Source organism: Canis lupus, chromosome 1 (assembly GCF_011100685.1).
Source record: "Canis lupus familiaris isolate Mischka breed German Shepherd chromosome 1, alternate assembly UU_Cfam_GSD_1.0, whole genome shotgun sequence".
Lineage (NCBI taxonomy): Eukaryota > Metazoa > Chordata > Mammalia > Carnivora > Canidae > Canis > Canis lupus.
The window spans coordinates 119,803,281-119,819,650 of record NC_049222.1 but is presented as its reverse complement, the minus strand read 5'-3'; the positions used below and the strand labels follow the sequence as shown (position 1 = coordinate 119,819,650).

The following is a 16,370-nucleotide window of genomic DNA, read 5'->3' as shown; positions in this document are numbered from 1 at the left end:
GATGTGGGATTCGATCCCGGGTCTCCAGGATCGCGCCCTGGGCCAAAGGCAGGCGCCAAACCGCTGCACCACCCAGGGATCCCCAATCTTCGGGTAACTTACAATTTCTCTCACATTTGTGAGATAGGTGTTAACCGAGGTGTTCCTGTCAAGCAGAATTCCTGGGCTGGCACAGTCTGAGCACCGCCCCCCCCACCCTCCACCACCCTCCACCACCCTCCTGGCCAGGCCAGGCCATCCTCATTCAGGGAGCTGGCGGGGAATGTGGAAAGCGGGTCCCTATGGCTGTTCATGTGGGGGGTTGCCGGGTATTTCTGGGTCTGCAGCCGTTGGCATCTGAGCTTTGCTGGAGCAAAGGCCTGCCCAGGCTGGTGAGTGATGGAGCCAGCAGGGCCCGTAGGGGGCAAGGTGTGAGCTCGCTGGCGAGCAGAGGCCACCCTGAGCTCCCAAGTGAGCCTTCCCTCTCTGCATCACTGCGTCCTAGAATTTCCATGCCAATGGTACAAAAGAGCACACCCAGGGTATCCCGGGGTATGAGCGCAAGTGGGGGTGCCACCTTGCTCCCCTGCTGGCCTTGGTTAGTGCCATGTCATTCTCTAGCCTGTACGGGACTGTGGGCAAGAATCTGCCTACCGTGACCAACTTGTCAGCCAACCCAGACGCTGCCAACTGGACCCAAATACCATAAAAATATAACACATAATGAAAGTTCTATGCCATGTGTTATTGTAACTTAAAAATAGGAAAAATGGGGGCGCCTGGGGGGCTCAGTGGTTGAGCGTCTGCCTTCAGCTCAGGGCGTGACCCCGGAGTCCTGGGATCAAGTCCTGCAGGCAGCCTGCTTCTCCCTCTGCCTGTGTCTCTGCCTCTCCCTGTGTCTCTCATGAATAAATAAATAAAATCTTTAAAAAAATGTGAAAAATGACTATGGCAACTATATCTCAGTAAAGCTGGAAACAAGTAAAAGTGCAAACCAAAGTAAGAAAAATGAAGGTTTATTTGAAATGTATGTCTTATTCTGTATTTTTCACTTCTCTGTTCCATAAAGGCTAGTATTGAAACAATAATAATTGGACTACTTGACGGGGGCAATTGGTAGTACTTAATAATAGATAGGACTCATTAAATATGTTTTAAAAATATAAAAGTATTTTATAATGTTTCTGTCTTATAGCAATTTATTTAGACTTTAAAAAACTCTTCACTGGACACTGAAGGTTTGTGGGCTATCTATACCATCATGTATGCTTAAGATACATAAACATAAGATTTTAAAAAGCGACTACAAATACAACAGGATTGATTAAAGAGGTATTACCTCTATTTATTTGTGTATCTATTTCTCCAGCTTTACTGAGCTATAACTGACATATAACATGGCCTAAGTTCAAGGGGGGGACTGTGTTCTCTGAGCTGCTGCAGCCTCGGGAGGCCCTTCTTTGCTGTAGCAGTAAAACGAAATACTGACCAACGTAAAATCACTTTGGCCTGCAGCTCTGCTCTCAAGCCCACTTTTCACCCATTCTCGGTGTCAGGCCACGAGATGTCATCAAGCTAAACAGCCTCTCAACAAAGGCTGCTGATCATGGAGCACTCGGGATTTTACTTACTAGACACCAGCGGTTTTTAGATTTGTGGGAATTCATTTCTGGCTCTCCAAAGCCGTCTGGCTGCACTAAGTCTGCAAACCTCTCTTAGTGGACGAGCGGCATTTGTCGCCAGGTCGTTTGCCATGGTTATTGCACCGGCTAGGCCAGCCCTGCCGAGAGTGGCCATTATTGTAAAGCCCTCGGAAGTACACCGGATGCCGTCGAAACTCGAGCTTCTCCTTCTCAGGGAAATGGCTTTAGCACAGGGGTGATTTGAATTTGTGATAATAAGGCTGGATTCCAAATAAGGTTTGATTTTAGTACAGACACTGAGAATGTCCTCGCTGGTGTGACTGTCATTTTCTGGTGAAAAAATTTTTTTAATATTTTATTTATTTGACAGAAAGAGGGAGAGAGAGAGAGATCGAGAGAGAGAGCACTGCAGAGAGAGGGAGAAGCAGACTCCCTGCTGAGCAGAGAGCTGGACCTAGGGCTAAACCCCAGGACCCTGGGATCATGACGTGAGCCAAAGGCAGACGCTTAACCCACTGAGCCACCCAGATGCCCCAGGTTTTTTTTTTTTTAAAGTACTGAAGCAGTCCTATTTCCAAAAAAAAATGAATCCTGTTTTCACTGTATGAATTTTTGTCACAACCTGCAACCGAGGGGCAGTCACTTCACCCACCTACAGGCTCGCCGTGGCCTCTTTGAAGACCCTCAAATGCTGTTGGAGAACAGTGTATATACCTTTCTTGTAATTCTGTTGTCGCCTTTCCTCCACTCTCATCCTCAGTGCATTTCAAAGCCAGAGGACATTCCTCTTATGCCACACTTTGAAAAAAAAATATGATTCTGTGGCAGGCCCACATTTTAAATACCTTCTCTAGAGCCGGCAATGCTAGGGGCCATCTCAGAGGTACATGTTTAAAGAGTACATCTTCCTCCATTTCTACAAAGTCATCATCTTTAAGTGCTTCTGCACCTTTTGAGGAAGGGGAAAAGCGACTAAAAACTTAATTTATTAAGAAAGACCACAGGGGTCCCAGCGGAGTCGCAAAAAAAAAAAAAAGAAAAGAAAAGAAAAGAAAAGAAAAGAAAAGAAAAGAAAGAAAAGAAAAGAAAAGAAAAGAAAAGAAAAGAAAAGACCACAGGGTGGCCCGGGGGGGGGGGGGGGGGGGGAGCTCGGTCAGTTACGTGTCAGTCTCAGTTTTGGCTCAGGTCTTGATTTCAGGGTCACAGGATCAAGCCCCTCGTCGGGCTCCATGCTTAGTGGGGAATTGGCTGAAGAGTCTCTCCCTCTGGGACCCCTGAGTGACTCAGTGGTTGAGCACCTGCCTTTGGCTCAGGTGGTGACCCTGGGGTCATGGGATCGAGTCCCACATCGGGCTCCCTGCATTGAGCCTGCTTCTCCCTCTGCCTGTGTCTCTGCCTCTCTCTGCGTCTCTCATGAATAAATAAATAAAATCTTAAAAAAAATTCTTTCCCTCTCCCTCAGTTCCTCCTCCCAACCCCTTGCTCTTTGTCTCTCTAATAAATCAATTAATTTAAAAAATACCTGGAGCAATTGGGTGTCTCAGATTGGTTAAGCATCTGCCTTTGGCTCTGGTCATGATCCTAGGGTCCTAGGGTTGAGCCGGGAGTCCCCTTCTCCCTCTCCCTCTGCCTGCCGCTCCTCTGCTTGTACTGTCTCTCTCTGTCAAATAGGTAAATAAAAATTTTGAATGAAAAAAAAAAGGGACCCAACATTACGGGTGTGCAAATCACACTCCTTTTTGGTGGGTGGTGTGCAGGATGTGCTACTGCCGTTTAACAGGTGAGATCTTTTCATTTATTTGGGAGGAAGTTAGTAGGCTGAATGGAGTTTGCCAGAATTTACATTTGCATTGTCTGCTGAATATGTAGATAGATGAGCAATGTCTAGTTAGTATTCAGATAAGATGTCAACACGCTTTTGTTTTAGGTTTTCTGCATTTTCACTAAAATCTTCACAGAAACCAAGAAGATGATTTGAAACTCCCAACTTTTGAATCAAAGTATTTAAAGGGTAGGTGGTGGGGATTCGACAAGTCACTTGATATACTGTGGAGTGTGGAGTGTATGATCATTTGTGGAACCTGACGGCTCCACTCGGCGAGGGGCCAACAACGATGTAATCGCGTGCCCCTTCTGTTCTCCCGCAGGACATGTAGTTGTACCTGCTGGTTCAGGAAAGGTAACATTACTCACGGTCTCTTATTGCAGCTGTAATACGTCACCATACCCTTCATCCCTTACACGACAAAAACTGAAGATCTTACAGTTCTGTGAGACAGAAGTATGACAATGTCTTGCTAGGCTAAAATCCAGGCACCCACAGGACTGTATTCCTTTCTGGAGGCTATAGGGAATTATCTATTACCTTCCCCGCTCTAGCTTCTAGAGGCCACCCACATTCCTCGGCTCCTGCATTTTCTCCCATCCTCAAAGCCGACAATGTTGTATCTCTCTGTTCCTTTCTTCCATAGTCTCATTTTCCTCTCACTGTGTTGTCCACTTTTAAGGACATTTGTTATTATGTCCAGCCCAGCCCACCTGCATAACCCAGAACATTCCCCCTATTGTAAGATAAGCTGATTAGCGAACTTTGTTCCATCTGCAACCTTAATTCCCACCTTTTAATTTAATTTTTTTAAAACATCACATTTTAAAAAATTTATTCAAGAGAGAGATAGGCAGAGACACAGGCAGAGGGAGAAGCAGGCTCCATGCAGGGAGCCTGACGTGGTACTTGATCCCAGAACCCCAGTATCACACCCTGGGCCGAAGGCAGGCGCTAAACCGCTGAGCCACCCAGGGATCCTCGCTCCCTCCCCTTTTTAAAAAAAGATTTTACTTATTTATTCACAAGAGACACACAGAGAGGCAGACACATAGGCAGAGGGAAGAAGCAGGCTCCCTGCAGGGAGCCCCATGCGGAACTTGATGCCAGGACCCTGGGATCAGGCCCTGAGCTGAAGGTAGACGCTCAACCCCTGAGCCACCCAGGCGTCCTCCTTAATTCCCCTTTGTAACCTGATATGTTCACGGGTTCTGGGGATTAGGAGGTGGACTTCTGGGAGGTGGGCATTGTTCTGCTGACTACACTCCATTTCATAAGAACAATCACAGGAATGATACGATGATGGATGTTCATTTGAGCAGTATTCCCACTACTGTCTCAGGAGTACTGGTGTCTTTTTTTAAAAATAGATTTTGTTTTGTAGAGCAGTTTTGGGTATACAGAGTTAGGCTAATAGTATGGAGCGCTCCCTTCCAGCGACCCTCAGTTTGTTCCCTAGAGTTAAAAGTCTTTTATGCTTTGTCTCCCTCTCTGATTTCACCCTATTTTTTCTTCCCTTCCCCTATGATCCTGTTTTGTTTCTTAAATTCCACATGAGTGAAAGCATATGACATTTGTCTTTCTCTCACTGACTTATTTCACTTAGTGTAATATCCCTAGTTCCATTCACGTCATCGCAAATGGCAAGATTTACATCTTTTTGATGGCCGAGTAATATTTATTTGAGAAGACAGAGAGAGGGAGGGGACAAGTGTGCACTAGTGGGCGCAGAGGCAGAAGAAGAGGGAGAGAGAATTCCAAGCATGCTCTGAGCTCAGTGTGGAGCCCGATGAGGGCTCCACAACCCTGAGATCATGACCTGAGCTGCAATCAAGAGTCGGGTGCTTAACCAACGGAGCCACGCAGGTGCCCCTAGACTGTGTTTTTGGAGCAGTTTCAGGTCCGCAACAAAATTGAGAGGAGGTACAGAGATTTCCCATATGCTCCCTGCCCTCACAAACACGTGGCCCTCCCCCGTTATCAAGGTCTCCCCATCAGTGAGACATTTAGAGTAACTGATGAGCCTACCCTGGTCATTATAATCTGGAGTCCAGAGTCTACAGGTAAGGTTTACGCTTCATGGTGCACATTCCAGGAGTTTGGACAAATGTAGAATGCCATGTATCCGCCACCACGGATATCATATCATACAGAGCAGCTCCACCGCCCTAAAAATCCCGTGTCCCACCTGGTCATCCCTCCCTCCCCAAAACCCTTGAGATCACCGATCTTTTTTACTGTCTCCATAGTTTTCCCTTTTCCAAAATGTTATACAGCTGAACCCATATAGTGAATGGCCTTTTCCAGATTGATTCTTGGACTTAGTAATACGCATTTAAGGTTCTTCTGTGTCTTTTCATGGCTTAATAGCTCTTTTTTAGCATTGAATAACAGTCCATTGTCCAGTTGTACCACAGTTTATCCATTCATCTACGGAAAGACATCTCGGTTGCTTCCGCCTTTTGGCAGTTGTGAGTAAAGCTGCTCTAACCATGCTTGCGGAGGTTTTTGTGTGGACATAAGTTTTAAACTCCCTTAGACAACATCGAGGAGTTTGATTACTTGAGTGTATGGTAATAGTATGTTTAGTTTCGCAGGAAAGCCAAGTGGCTCTAGCATTTTGTATTCCCATCAGCAGTGAATAAGAATTCTTGTTGCTCCGCATGCTCATTAGCACTATCGTTGTCCCATGTTCTCGATTTTGGCCATTATAACAGGTGTTTAGAGGCATCATTTTAATTTGTGAATTCCTGCTGACGTAGGATGTGGAACATCTTTCACATGTGTATTTGCCATCTATATGCCTTTTTTTTCTTGGCGAAGGGCCTGTTAAGATCTTTGGTCTATTTTTTAACAGGGGTTCTTTGTTTTCTTATTGTTAAGTTTTAAGAGTTCTTTATAGATTTTTTGATAATAGGCCTTTATCAGCTATGTCTTTTGCAAATACTCTGTGTGTAGCAGAGCAGAACATAGTGTCTTGCAGAGCAGAAAATTTTAATTTTAATGAAGTTTAGCTTATTGATTCTTTCATGGATCATGTCTTTGATGTTATATCTAAAAGTCATCATCAAACCCAAGGTCATCTAGATTTTTTTCCTATGTTATTGTCTAGGAGTTTTATAAAATTTGCATTTTGGTCTGTGACCCATTTTGAGTTAATTTTTGTTAAGGATGTAAGTAAAGTCTGTGCCTAGACTTTTTTTTTTTTTTTTTTGCACATGAATGTTCAGTTTTTCCAGCACCATTTGTTGAAAAGACTATAATTCTTCCATTGTATTTCCTCTGCTCTTTTGTTGATTATATTTATGTGGGTCTATTGCTGGGCTCTCCATTCTGTGCCAGTGATCTCTCTGTTCTTTCACCAATACCATAGTGTCTTAATAACTGTAGCTTTACAGTAAATCTTGAAGCTGGGTAGTGTCAGCCTCCAACTTTGTTCCTGTCTTCATCATTATATTGGCCTATTCTGGATCTTTTCCCTTTCCATAAAGACTTTAGAAGCAGTTTGTCAATATCCACAAAATAACCTGCTGGGATTTTGATTGGGATTGCACTGAATCCATAGATCAAGTTAGGAAGAACTGACAGCTTGACAATAATCAATCTTCGTATTCATGAAGAATTTCATAGTTTTCCTCATATAGATCTTGTAAGTATTTTGTTAGATATAAACCTAAGTACTTCATTTGGGGGTGTGTGTAAATACTAGTGTGTGTGTGTGTGTGTGTGTGTGTGTTTTACTAGTGTGTTTTTATTTTTTATTTTTTTTATTTTTATTTTTTTTTACTAGTGTGTTTTTAATGTGAAGTTCCCACTATTCATTGCTGGTATATAGGAAAGTCAATAGACTTTTGTATATTATTTTGTATGTATTGTACATATACACACATATGTAGATTTTGTATATATATTTTGTACATTAACCTGTGTATCCTGCAACACTGTTGTAATCACTTATTAATTATAAGAATTTTTTGTAGTTAATTCTTTTGGATTTTCTACATAGACCATCATGTCATCTGTGAGCAAAGAGTTTTATTTCTTCTTTCCCAATCTGTTTATCTTTTACTTCCTTTTTTTGGTTTAATTGTGTTACCTAGGAACACTAATCTATTTTTGTTTTAGTGGGTTTTTTTTTAAGATTTGATTTTACGAGAGAGAGAGAGAAAACAAGCAGAGGTGGGGACAGAGGGAGGAAGAAAGAAAGCTGACTCCCTGCAGAGCAGTGAGCCTGATGTGGGGCTCAATTCCAGGACCTTGAGACGCTGCCCTGAGCTGAAGGCAGATGCCTAACTGACTGAGACACCCAGGTACCCTTTGTTTTAGTTTTTATTCATTTATTCTATTATTGCTTCTGATTTTTCCTATTATGGACCTTTCACTTAAATGTAATCATACAATATATGGCCCTTTGTGACTGGTTTATTTCACTTAGCATAGTGTTTTCAAGATTTATTTATGCTTTAATTTAAGTAATTTCTTTTAACTGCTGAATCATATTCCATTATATGGATATATCACACTTTATCCATAGTTCTTTTCACCACCTGGCTATGGTAAACAATAGTGGTATGAATGTTTGTGAACAAGTTTTTGTTTGAACACCTGTGTTTTATTCTTTTGGGTTGTACTGAGAAGTGGAGCGGCTGGGTCACAATGGTAACCCTGTATGTTTACTCACTTCAGGAACTGCCAGACTGTCTTCCAAAGTGCTGAACTCTTTCATTTTCCCACCAGTATGCAGGAGGGTTCCAACTTCTCCACAGCCTCTCCAGTCTTGTTATTTTCTTTTTTACTTTAGTCATCCTAATGGTTCTGAAATTGTATCTTGTTTTAATTCGCATTTCTCTGATGGCTAATATGTTGAGCATCTTTTTATGTAATTATCGGCCATTTATAGATCTTCACTTTCTTGATGCATATCCTTTGAAGCACAAGTTTTTAACTTTGGGAAAATCCAATTTTTCTATATTTTCTTTTGTTGCCTGTGCTTTTGGTGTCAGGTCAAAGGAACCACTGTTTTATCCTGAGTCACCAACATTTACTCCTAAGTATTCTTCTAAGAGTTTCATAGTTTTAGCTCCTGGCACCCGTCAAAAATCCACCTGACCATAAATGAACAGTTTTATTTTTAGTTTCTCAATTCTTTTGAACTGTGTCTACACTATCTTGATAACTACTGCTTTGTAGTAAGTTTTGAAATAAGGAAATGTATATCCTCCAATATTATTGCTTTTTTTTAATTTTTATTTATTTATGATAGTGAGAGAGAGAGAGAGAGAGAGAGAGAGGCAGAGACACAGGCAGAGGGAGAAGCAGGCTCCATGCAGGGAGCCTGACGTGGGATTCGATCCCGGGTCTCCAGGATCGCGCCCTGGGCCAAAGGCAGGCGCCAAACCGCTGCGCCACCCAGGGATCCCAATATTATTGTTCTTGTTCAAGACTATTTTGGCTATTCTGACTCCCCTGAATATCCATATAAATTTTAAGATCAGTTTGTTTATTTCTGCAAAGAAGTCATCTGGGATTTTCATAAAGATTGTGTTGAATCTATAGAACATTTTGTGGATTATTGTCATCTTAGCAATATTACGTTCTCTGATCTATTGAACATGAGATCTCTTTCTGTTCATTCACATCTTTAGTTTCTTTCAACAATATATTTTTAGTTTTTGGTCTAAGTTTTGCACTTCCTTTGTTAAAATCATCACTAAACATTTTCTTTTTAATGCTATTCTAAATGCAATTGCTTAAATTGTGCTTTCAGATTGTTCATTGCAAGTATATAAAAATACAATAGATTTTTGTGTCTTAGTTTTGTGTCCTGCAACCCTACTGAACTTACTTGTTACTTCTAATAGGTTTTTAGTTGATTCTTTACGATTCTCTATTATACAAAGTTAAGTAATCTTCAAATAGTTTTACTTTTTTTCCAATCTGGATGGCTCACATTTCATTTTCTTTCACATTGGTGTCTTTTTGGGATATGAAAAAACTGATTTAGAATTTGCCCATCTCATACTAGGCTTGTGAGACTCATTCTTGTCTCCACCATACCCAATTCCAAATTCTTTTCCTCATATCCTGCAGTAGGATGTGTTCTGGTTATTTACCACCCCACCCCTGCCCCCACTCTAGTTTTGTCTGTCCAGCTGTCATTAAACACAGCTGTTTAGCCTCTGCTTCTGGTGATGTCTGTGCCATGTTGGCATTGGTCTTGTAATTATTCTTACTTTCATGATCTGAACTCTTAGAAAACACAATCATAATATTCACAATGATAAACATTTTACTAGCAATATCTTGAAACAAAGCACAACAGTTGCACAGGTAAAATCAAAGGCAGACTGTTAACACTTGTGTTAACGCAATGCAGTCACATGGAATGCTTAAATCACATCAAGAGGGGGTGAATCACAGTAACGGATGGCCCATTTTTGGGAACTTAACGTGAGCTGCAAGGTATGGAAAAGTGGCAGCAACTATGGAAGGCGAATCATCTGTCTACGCATATCCACTTGTCATTAAAAATAGTTTTGCTCTTGGCTCCTCTTTTGGAGGCCACTGTATGGGTTTTGTGCTTTCCTTCTCAGACTTCCACGTCCATTGCTGACAAGTGGGACTTTATGCATCCTGGAATGAGTTTGCGGGGATGTGGGACTTGTACTAAAGGCGCAGTGGTCCTGGACAAATTGGGACAGTTGCTCACCCTAATTCTGCTCCTCTGCAGGGTGAGGTTCTTCACACGGGAACCTGGATGCGATGCACCTCCCTAGGGCCTCCTGGCTGAAGAAGCCTATTTGGTGACTGCTGCTTTGCTGTTTAATTTGTTTTAGGACAGGACGGTGAGACTGTGGAATATTGAAGAAATTGACCAAATTCCTATGGTAATCAAGTACAAAAAGGCCCTGGGCTTAAAGGTGAAACAGGTTAGTACTGGGTAATATTAAGCTCAATGAAGGCTTTCATTAGTTTCCTCCACAAATTAATTTATTCTTTGAACATTTATTGGGCAGGTGGGGATAAAAACCATGAACAAACAGACTGAAATTCTTGCCCTGAGGGAACTTACATTCTAAAAGAGGAGACCATGAACAAAGAAGCCAGAAAAATATATAGTGCGTCACACGGCAATAAATAATTTGGAGAAAAAGAACAGGGGGAAAGGGGAATGGGTGGGAATGTTGGTGACACATTATTTATTTGAGAGAGAGAGAGAGCGCGTGTGTGGGCAGAGGGAGAGAGAATCCTCCAGCAGACCCCCCACTGAGGGTGGGACTTGATTCCGGGACTCTGAGATCAAGACCTGAGCTGAAATCAAGAGTCCAGCCACTCAACCCACTGAGCCACCCAGGGTCCCTGCTGGTGACACTTGAAAGGGTGGTCAGGATAGGTCTTACTGAGAAGGTAGCTTTTGTTAAAGACCTGAAGTGGTGAGGGAGTGAGCTGTGCAGGTGTTTTGGAAAGGACTTCCCAGCAGCGGGAAAGCCCTCTGTGTGGAGACTCTGAGGCAGGAGCTCTCTTGAGGTGTCTGAGAAGTGAAGTGAGTCAGAGGAGCATAGCGAGGCACACAGTTGGACATGATATTAGCTTCTGTCCGCTTCAGGAGACCCCCTGGCCAGGCCCCCAGTGCTTTCCCATGGAAGTAGCCCAGGTACCTGTTTTTCTCTAGCAGAGGGTGGTGGTGGTAGGGTGGGCACATCTGGTTCACCAGGTATAGCCAGGGCTGGCCATAGAGTCCATCCCTGGGTACTGAAGGCCAGTCCCTATGAGGGCCTTGTGGTATAGACACTTGGCTGCACCCTGAGAGGCTTGAGGAGTCTATGCTGGGTCCTCGCAGTCCTCCTTCCCTGGAACCACCTAGGTTCTCTTCTTAGAAGGCCCAGCTGGGAGCTACTGCTGGGAATGGCTAATTTGGAACAGCACTGTAGGGCAGGGATATGAAGGGAGGGACCAACATGGACCTTGTCTTTGTGGCCAGCTGGTCCTCATGGCCTGTGTGGCCATGTGGGCCCTTAGGCCCTAAGGCCCTAGAAGCTGACTAGCTACAGAGCAGTGCTTGCCCATGTCCTCCACCTGCCACCTGGAACAGGGCCCCCACGCACTGCCTCCTCTGAGCCCTGCCGTTTTGGGGTTGGGTCACGGGAAATTATGCCATAGGATAAGGTAGGTAAGGACCAGATTTCTTTCTTGCAAAACAAAGAAAGAGACATACTTGAAACTGTTCCAAAGATGAGCCCTCCGCATTTGTCTTGCTCAAAATCAATATAAGAAACCTCAAAGCCTGATTTCCCAGAGGGCCTGCCCTGGGTTGTGTGTGGCTGCCTCTCCTACAGGCCTCAGTGCCCTGAGTGGGCAAAGGGGGCAAAGCACAGGGGCCTGGTGTGCCAGAGCAGGGCATGCCATCTTGCAGGGGGATGGTGCTGTGGTGAGTATCCCCAAGACCTCTGCTCATGGCCTGAGAGCACCCCCTCCCCGTGGTATTGCTCACTTGTTTGTGGGAAGCTGATATGGTGGGTGAGCTGTGCCACTGTATCCACTGCTCTCTGTGTGCCTTGGCCAGAAACAGGCTGAGAGGGAGGAGGATGCTCAGCACCTTCATCATCTAATAATTACTGCTCTGTTTAGAAATCTCGCCTACTTGCTTCTCTTGGTTCTGTAAGTTAGGTCCCCAGGCCATCGTGGAATTAGGAGAGCCCCTCAGGGCCCACAGCTGTGCTCTACAAAGGACAGAGGGTGGGGTCAGACACCCCCCCCCTCCCCGTCCTCTCCACTGTCAAGTGGCTCCCCACTCCTGCCCCCAGGCTTCCCATAGCAGGGGACGAGCTGCTGCGATATCTGCACAGCTTCTGCGGGGGGCGGGGAAGGGGGGAGGCCCGGGGTGGTTCCCAGGGGTCCGCAAGCTCCACCCTTGTGGGGTTAGAGACCACAGGGAGGAGGGCAGCGCTTGCTCTGGCCCAACCCCAGGTGGTTGGATCTGGAGGGAGCACTGTACCCTGGATGCCTTGGTCCCCTCTGACCAGCACTTGCTTTTTGCTCTTTTTAAATATTTCATGTCAGTGTGAAGTATGTGAGAAGCCTTTCTCCACCTACGAAAGTGACATCTTTTCTGAAACAGTCACCAAATGTGTGTTCTGCCGAATGAGCGAGGACTTGTCAGCAGAAGCCTTGTCAGCAGAAGCCTTGTCATCATCCTCAGGAGGGGAAGATATACGGTCAAGGGAGTGCAGCCTGGGCACAGACGACTGACGGCCATTGGGCCTGCTGGCTGGCTTGAGTAAGGTGACCTGTCACGCAGGGACCTCCGGCTAAGGCCCCCGCCCTGGCCCCGGAGGTGGGCGGTCACACCGGGGCACAGCGTCAGCTCCACAGCGCGCTGGGGAATCACACACCTTGTTCTTAGTTTTCACACAGAATAAATATCTAGATTCCTTTCGAAAACAAGCGTGCCTGTGAATTCTAGAAGGCTTTTTGCTCCGTCTAAGCCTTGTGTCCCGACGTTCACTCCGTCTCAGTGTTGCCCTGTAAGGCTCCTCGATTGATGGGGTTCATCAACTGGGCAGGAAGATGTGCGGGGGCCCCTTGGGCAGCCGGGCACTGCGGGCACCTCCCCGGCTAAGGCTCCCCGGTGCCAGGGGGCTGAGCAGAGGGAGGACTGGTGAGGCGGCGGGGCCGAGGGCATTTCCATCACAGGAGGCTTCGGGCTCTCCAGCGCAGGCTTTCCCCTTTCCAGAAGGCCCAGGCAGGGGTACGGCCCCCTTCCCGCTTCCAGAGCCCACCACGCCACACCCCTGAGTGGCCCAGAGGGACAGAAGTCTCAGGTAGCGGGAGGGCTCCCTTTCCCACCCGCTACGGCTCCGTGACTTAGCTCGGGCCTCGGTTTGGTTAAGCCCCATCGGGCTTAACTGCAGGCCTGATGTCCCGTCAGCGCGTGGGCCTCCGCGGGCTCTGCGGCCGTGGGCAGGGCTCCCGAGGCCCTCACCCGGCCCCAGCCCTGGGGCCTGGCCGCTCAGGCTGGAGCTGCGGGTCACCTACGAGGCGGGAACCAGTGGAAGCTCCACTTGGCGCCCTCCCAGCAACTTCTCTTTCAATGACATCCCCTGGGGCTAAGTGGTCCCCCCAACCCCCCCAGGACACGCACAGATGTGTCCCCCTCCCCCCATCCCCCCCAGGACACGCACAAATGTGTCCCCCCTCCTCCCATCCCCCCCCAGGACACGCACAGATGTATCCCCCTCCCCCCACACGTACAGGTGTGTCCCATTCCCCCCAGGACGCGCACAGGTGTGTCCCCCATCCCCCCCAGGACGCGCACAGGTGTGTCCCCCATTCCCCCCAGGACGCGCACAGGTGTGTCCCCCTCCCCCCAGGACGCGCACAGGTGTGTCCCCCTCCCCCACCCCCCCCAGGACGCGCACAGGTGTGTCCCCCTCCCCCACCCACCCCAGGACGCGCACAGGTGTGTCCCCCTCCCCCACCCCCCCCAGGACGCGCACAGGTGTGTCCCCCTCCCCCACCCACCCCAGGACGCGCACAGGTGTGTCCCGTCCCCCACCCCGCTGCGGGGCACGGCCGCGCTGCAGGTGTCCCCCCCCCGGGGCCCCACTGATGGGCACACGGGTCGCTTCTCGGGGTCTTGCTACGACAGGTGATGCTGTCACATCACAGGTGATGCTGGCACACAGGTGTGTGCAACCTGGAAGCTGTGTGTCCAGGAAGGTTGCACACACACCCCTGCCGAGACTTACGTTTCCGTGGCCGAGGCGCCCCCGCGAGGCCCCGCTGCTGCTCACAGGCGCCCTCGCAGGTGTCGGGGCGGGGGGGGCGCCCAGAAGCAGCCGGCGGGGAGCCGGGGTGCAGGCGACACCCCCCGGGCGGCGGCGGCGGCGGGAGCAGCGGCACAACCGAGGGCCGAGGGCGCCCCGGGAGGGCAGGGCCGCCCCCCACGAGCTGCGGGCGCGGGCGCGGGGGCTGCTGCGAGCTCCGCGCGGGGCCGCGGCGGGATGCGCGCGCCGACCGACCGGACAGCCTGCGGGGCTTCCTGCGCCAGGTGTGGAGGGCGGAAGGCGCGACCTCGCGCGGCCTCCCCGGAGAGCGGCCTCCGCGGCTCGGCGCCCGGGGGAGAAGCCAGCGGGGCGCGGACACCAGCCCGCCGGGGCCCCGCGCAGCCGCGGGTGGGAGCCGGGCCGGCCACCGCGCATGCGCCGGCTGCCCTCCCCCCCCCAGCTCCCGCGCATGCGCACGGCCGATGGCGCAGGAATCCATGGTAATGGGGAGCAGATTCTCGCGGTACCCATGCGGGCGGCGCCGTGGCTTAGTTGGTTAAAGCGCCTGTCTAGTAAACAGGAGATCCTGGGTTCGAATCCCAGCGGTGCCTCAACCGAGCGTCCCGGCTCTCTTTTTGGGGGCCAGGCCTACGCAGCCCCTCCTCCCTTTGAGGGGTGGGTGGGGGGTCCGCGCTCCCGGGCGGGCGAGGGCAGGTGCGGCCTTGGGGTTCCCGCCCCGAGCTCCGCTCGCGGTCGCCCATTCTACAGACGCGCCCGGCGAGGCCCAGGTTGCACCCAGCCGGCGTGCCCCGGGGCCTTCGGGGACGGGGACAGCTCCGGGGAGGGGACGGTCCCGGGGAGGCTGGGCCCCGAGGCCGGGGTCGGCGGCACGTGGAGGCTGAACAGGCCCCCAGGAGCGCTCAGGGCAACTGCGGGGGGCACGACGGGGGCGCCCGGACGGCGCGGGCGCGGCGGGGGCGGCGGGGGCGGCGGGGTGTTCCCGCGGGGCGAAGGTAGCTGCGCCTCCCCTCCTCTCCCCTCCTCTCCCCTCCCATCCCCCTCCCCTCCTCTCCCCTCCTCTCCCCTCCCCCTCCCCTCCCCCTCCTCTCCCCTCCTCTCCCCTCCCCCTCCCCTCCCCCTCCTCTCCCCTCCCCCTCCCCTCCCCCTCCTCTCCCCTCCTCTCCCCTCCTCTCCCCTCCCTCCCCTCCCCTCCCCCTCTCCTCTCCTGCGCGACTGGGTTCCTCGTGCTCCCCCTCTCGTTTGGGGGCGTGTTGCGCCTCCACCTCCGCAGGCCGACGGCTCACAGGGCTGCTTGGTGGCCCAGGGGGAGACCCTGGCTGGCGGCGCAAGCCTGGGTGTTAGGGAGAGCCAGGGGGGGACAAGCGTTGGTGGCCGAGCAGCAGGTGACCCCGCAGCACCCCCAGGCCGTGAGCAGAGCCGGAGAAGACAAATAGGGCCGCGGTTAAGTCTACCCCTCCCCTTCTTTAAAACCGCCAGGCTGTTTCTGCCACAGGGCCTTTGAACTTTCTGCGTCCTGTGCTTGCAAGGCTGTTTCCCGGGCCCTTTGCAGAGATGGGCCTTCCTCATTCTCTGGCCTTCCTAGATGGATCACCTCCCCTCACCCCAGAGGACGCCTTGCCTCCCCCAGGCCAGCCTCCAGGACCCTATAGGGATTATTTCCTTTAATTATTTCCTTTAATTATTTCCTTTAATAGCCTTTTCATAGTCTTACTATTTACTGGTCTATTGTCTGTCTCCTCAATTAAAATTAAGCCCTAAGGCATGGGGAGCCACCTGCGCCTGTTTACCTCTGGGCCCCCAGCACCTAGGGGTGCTTGACACATGGTAGGTATTTGCGGACACCTGACTTTTTAAAAATTGAACATATTATCTTGATTGGATTACGTGACCTGAGGTTTTGGGAGCACTTCTCAAAGTGTCCCTAAGAGTCCCTAAGACTCTTCCAGGTGGTCACATCGACCTTCATAAGGATACTCGGAGGTTGGGTTGCTCTTCTAGTCTGTCGACATTCCCTGGGACGTGCGGAAGCAGCGGTGAGTAAACTTGCTGGCACCTGAGCTGGACTCAAGACAGTGGCACTAAAGGGCCCTACTCCTCACTGTTTATTCTTTCTTCAGCGCCACTTTTGCAGGGAAA

At 49.4% G+C, this 16,370-nt stretch overlaps 1 protein-coding gene and 1 non-coding gene across 8 annotated transcripts in view; both read left to right on the top strand.

Moving 5' to 3' along the window:
• Positions 1-12,891, top strand: part of WDR88 (WD repeat domain 88) — a 45,531-nt gene extending 32,640 nt beyond the window's left edge. For 3 of the 7 annotated variants that reach the window (XM_038529455.1, XM_038529454.1, XM_038529453.1), the window contains 2 exons: positions 10,284-10,376; positions 12,508-12,891. In XM_038529455.1, coding sequence (XP_038385383.1) covers positions 10,284-10,376; positions 12,508-12,696 — 282 coding nt within the window. In that variant the 3' untranslated portion in view covers positions 12,697-12,891. Of the gene's footprint in view, positions 1-3,549; positions 3,635-7,572; positions 7,634-7,700; positions 7,758-10,040; positions 10,111-10,283; positions 10,377-12,507 lie in introns of those variants that run through there. The other 4 variants (XR_005354802.1, XM_038529457.1, XM_038529458.1 and 1 more) reach the window with 4 other exon arrangements.
• Positions 12,892-14,750: 1,859 nt separating this feature from the next.
• TRNAT-AGU lies at positions 14,751-14,824 on the top strand. Its single transcript has one exon. It is a non-coding gene; the product is annotated as a tRNA-Thr (tRNA).
• Positions 14,825-16,370: the final 1,546 nt, after the last annotated feature.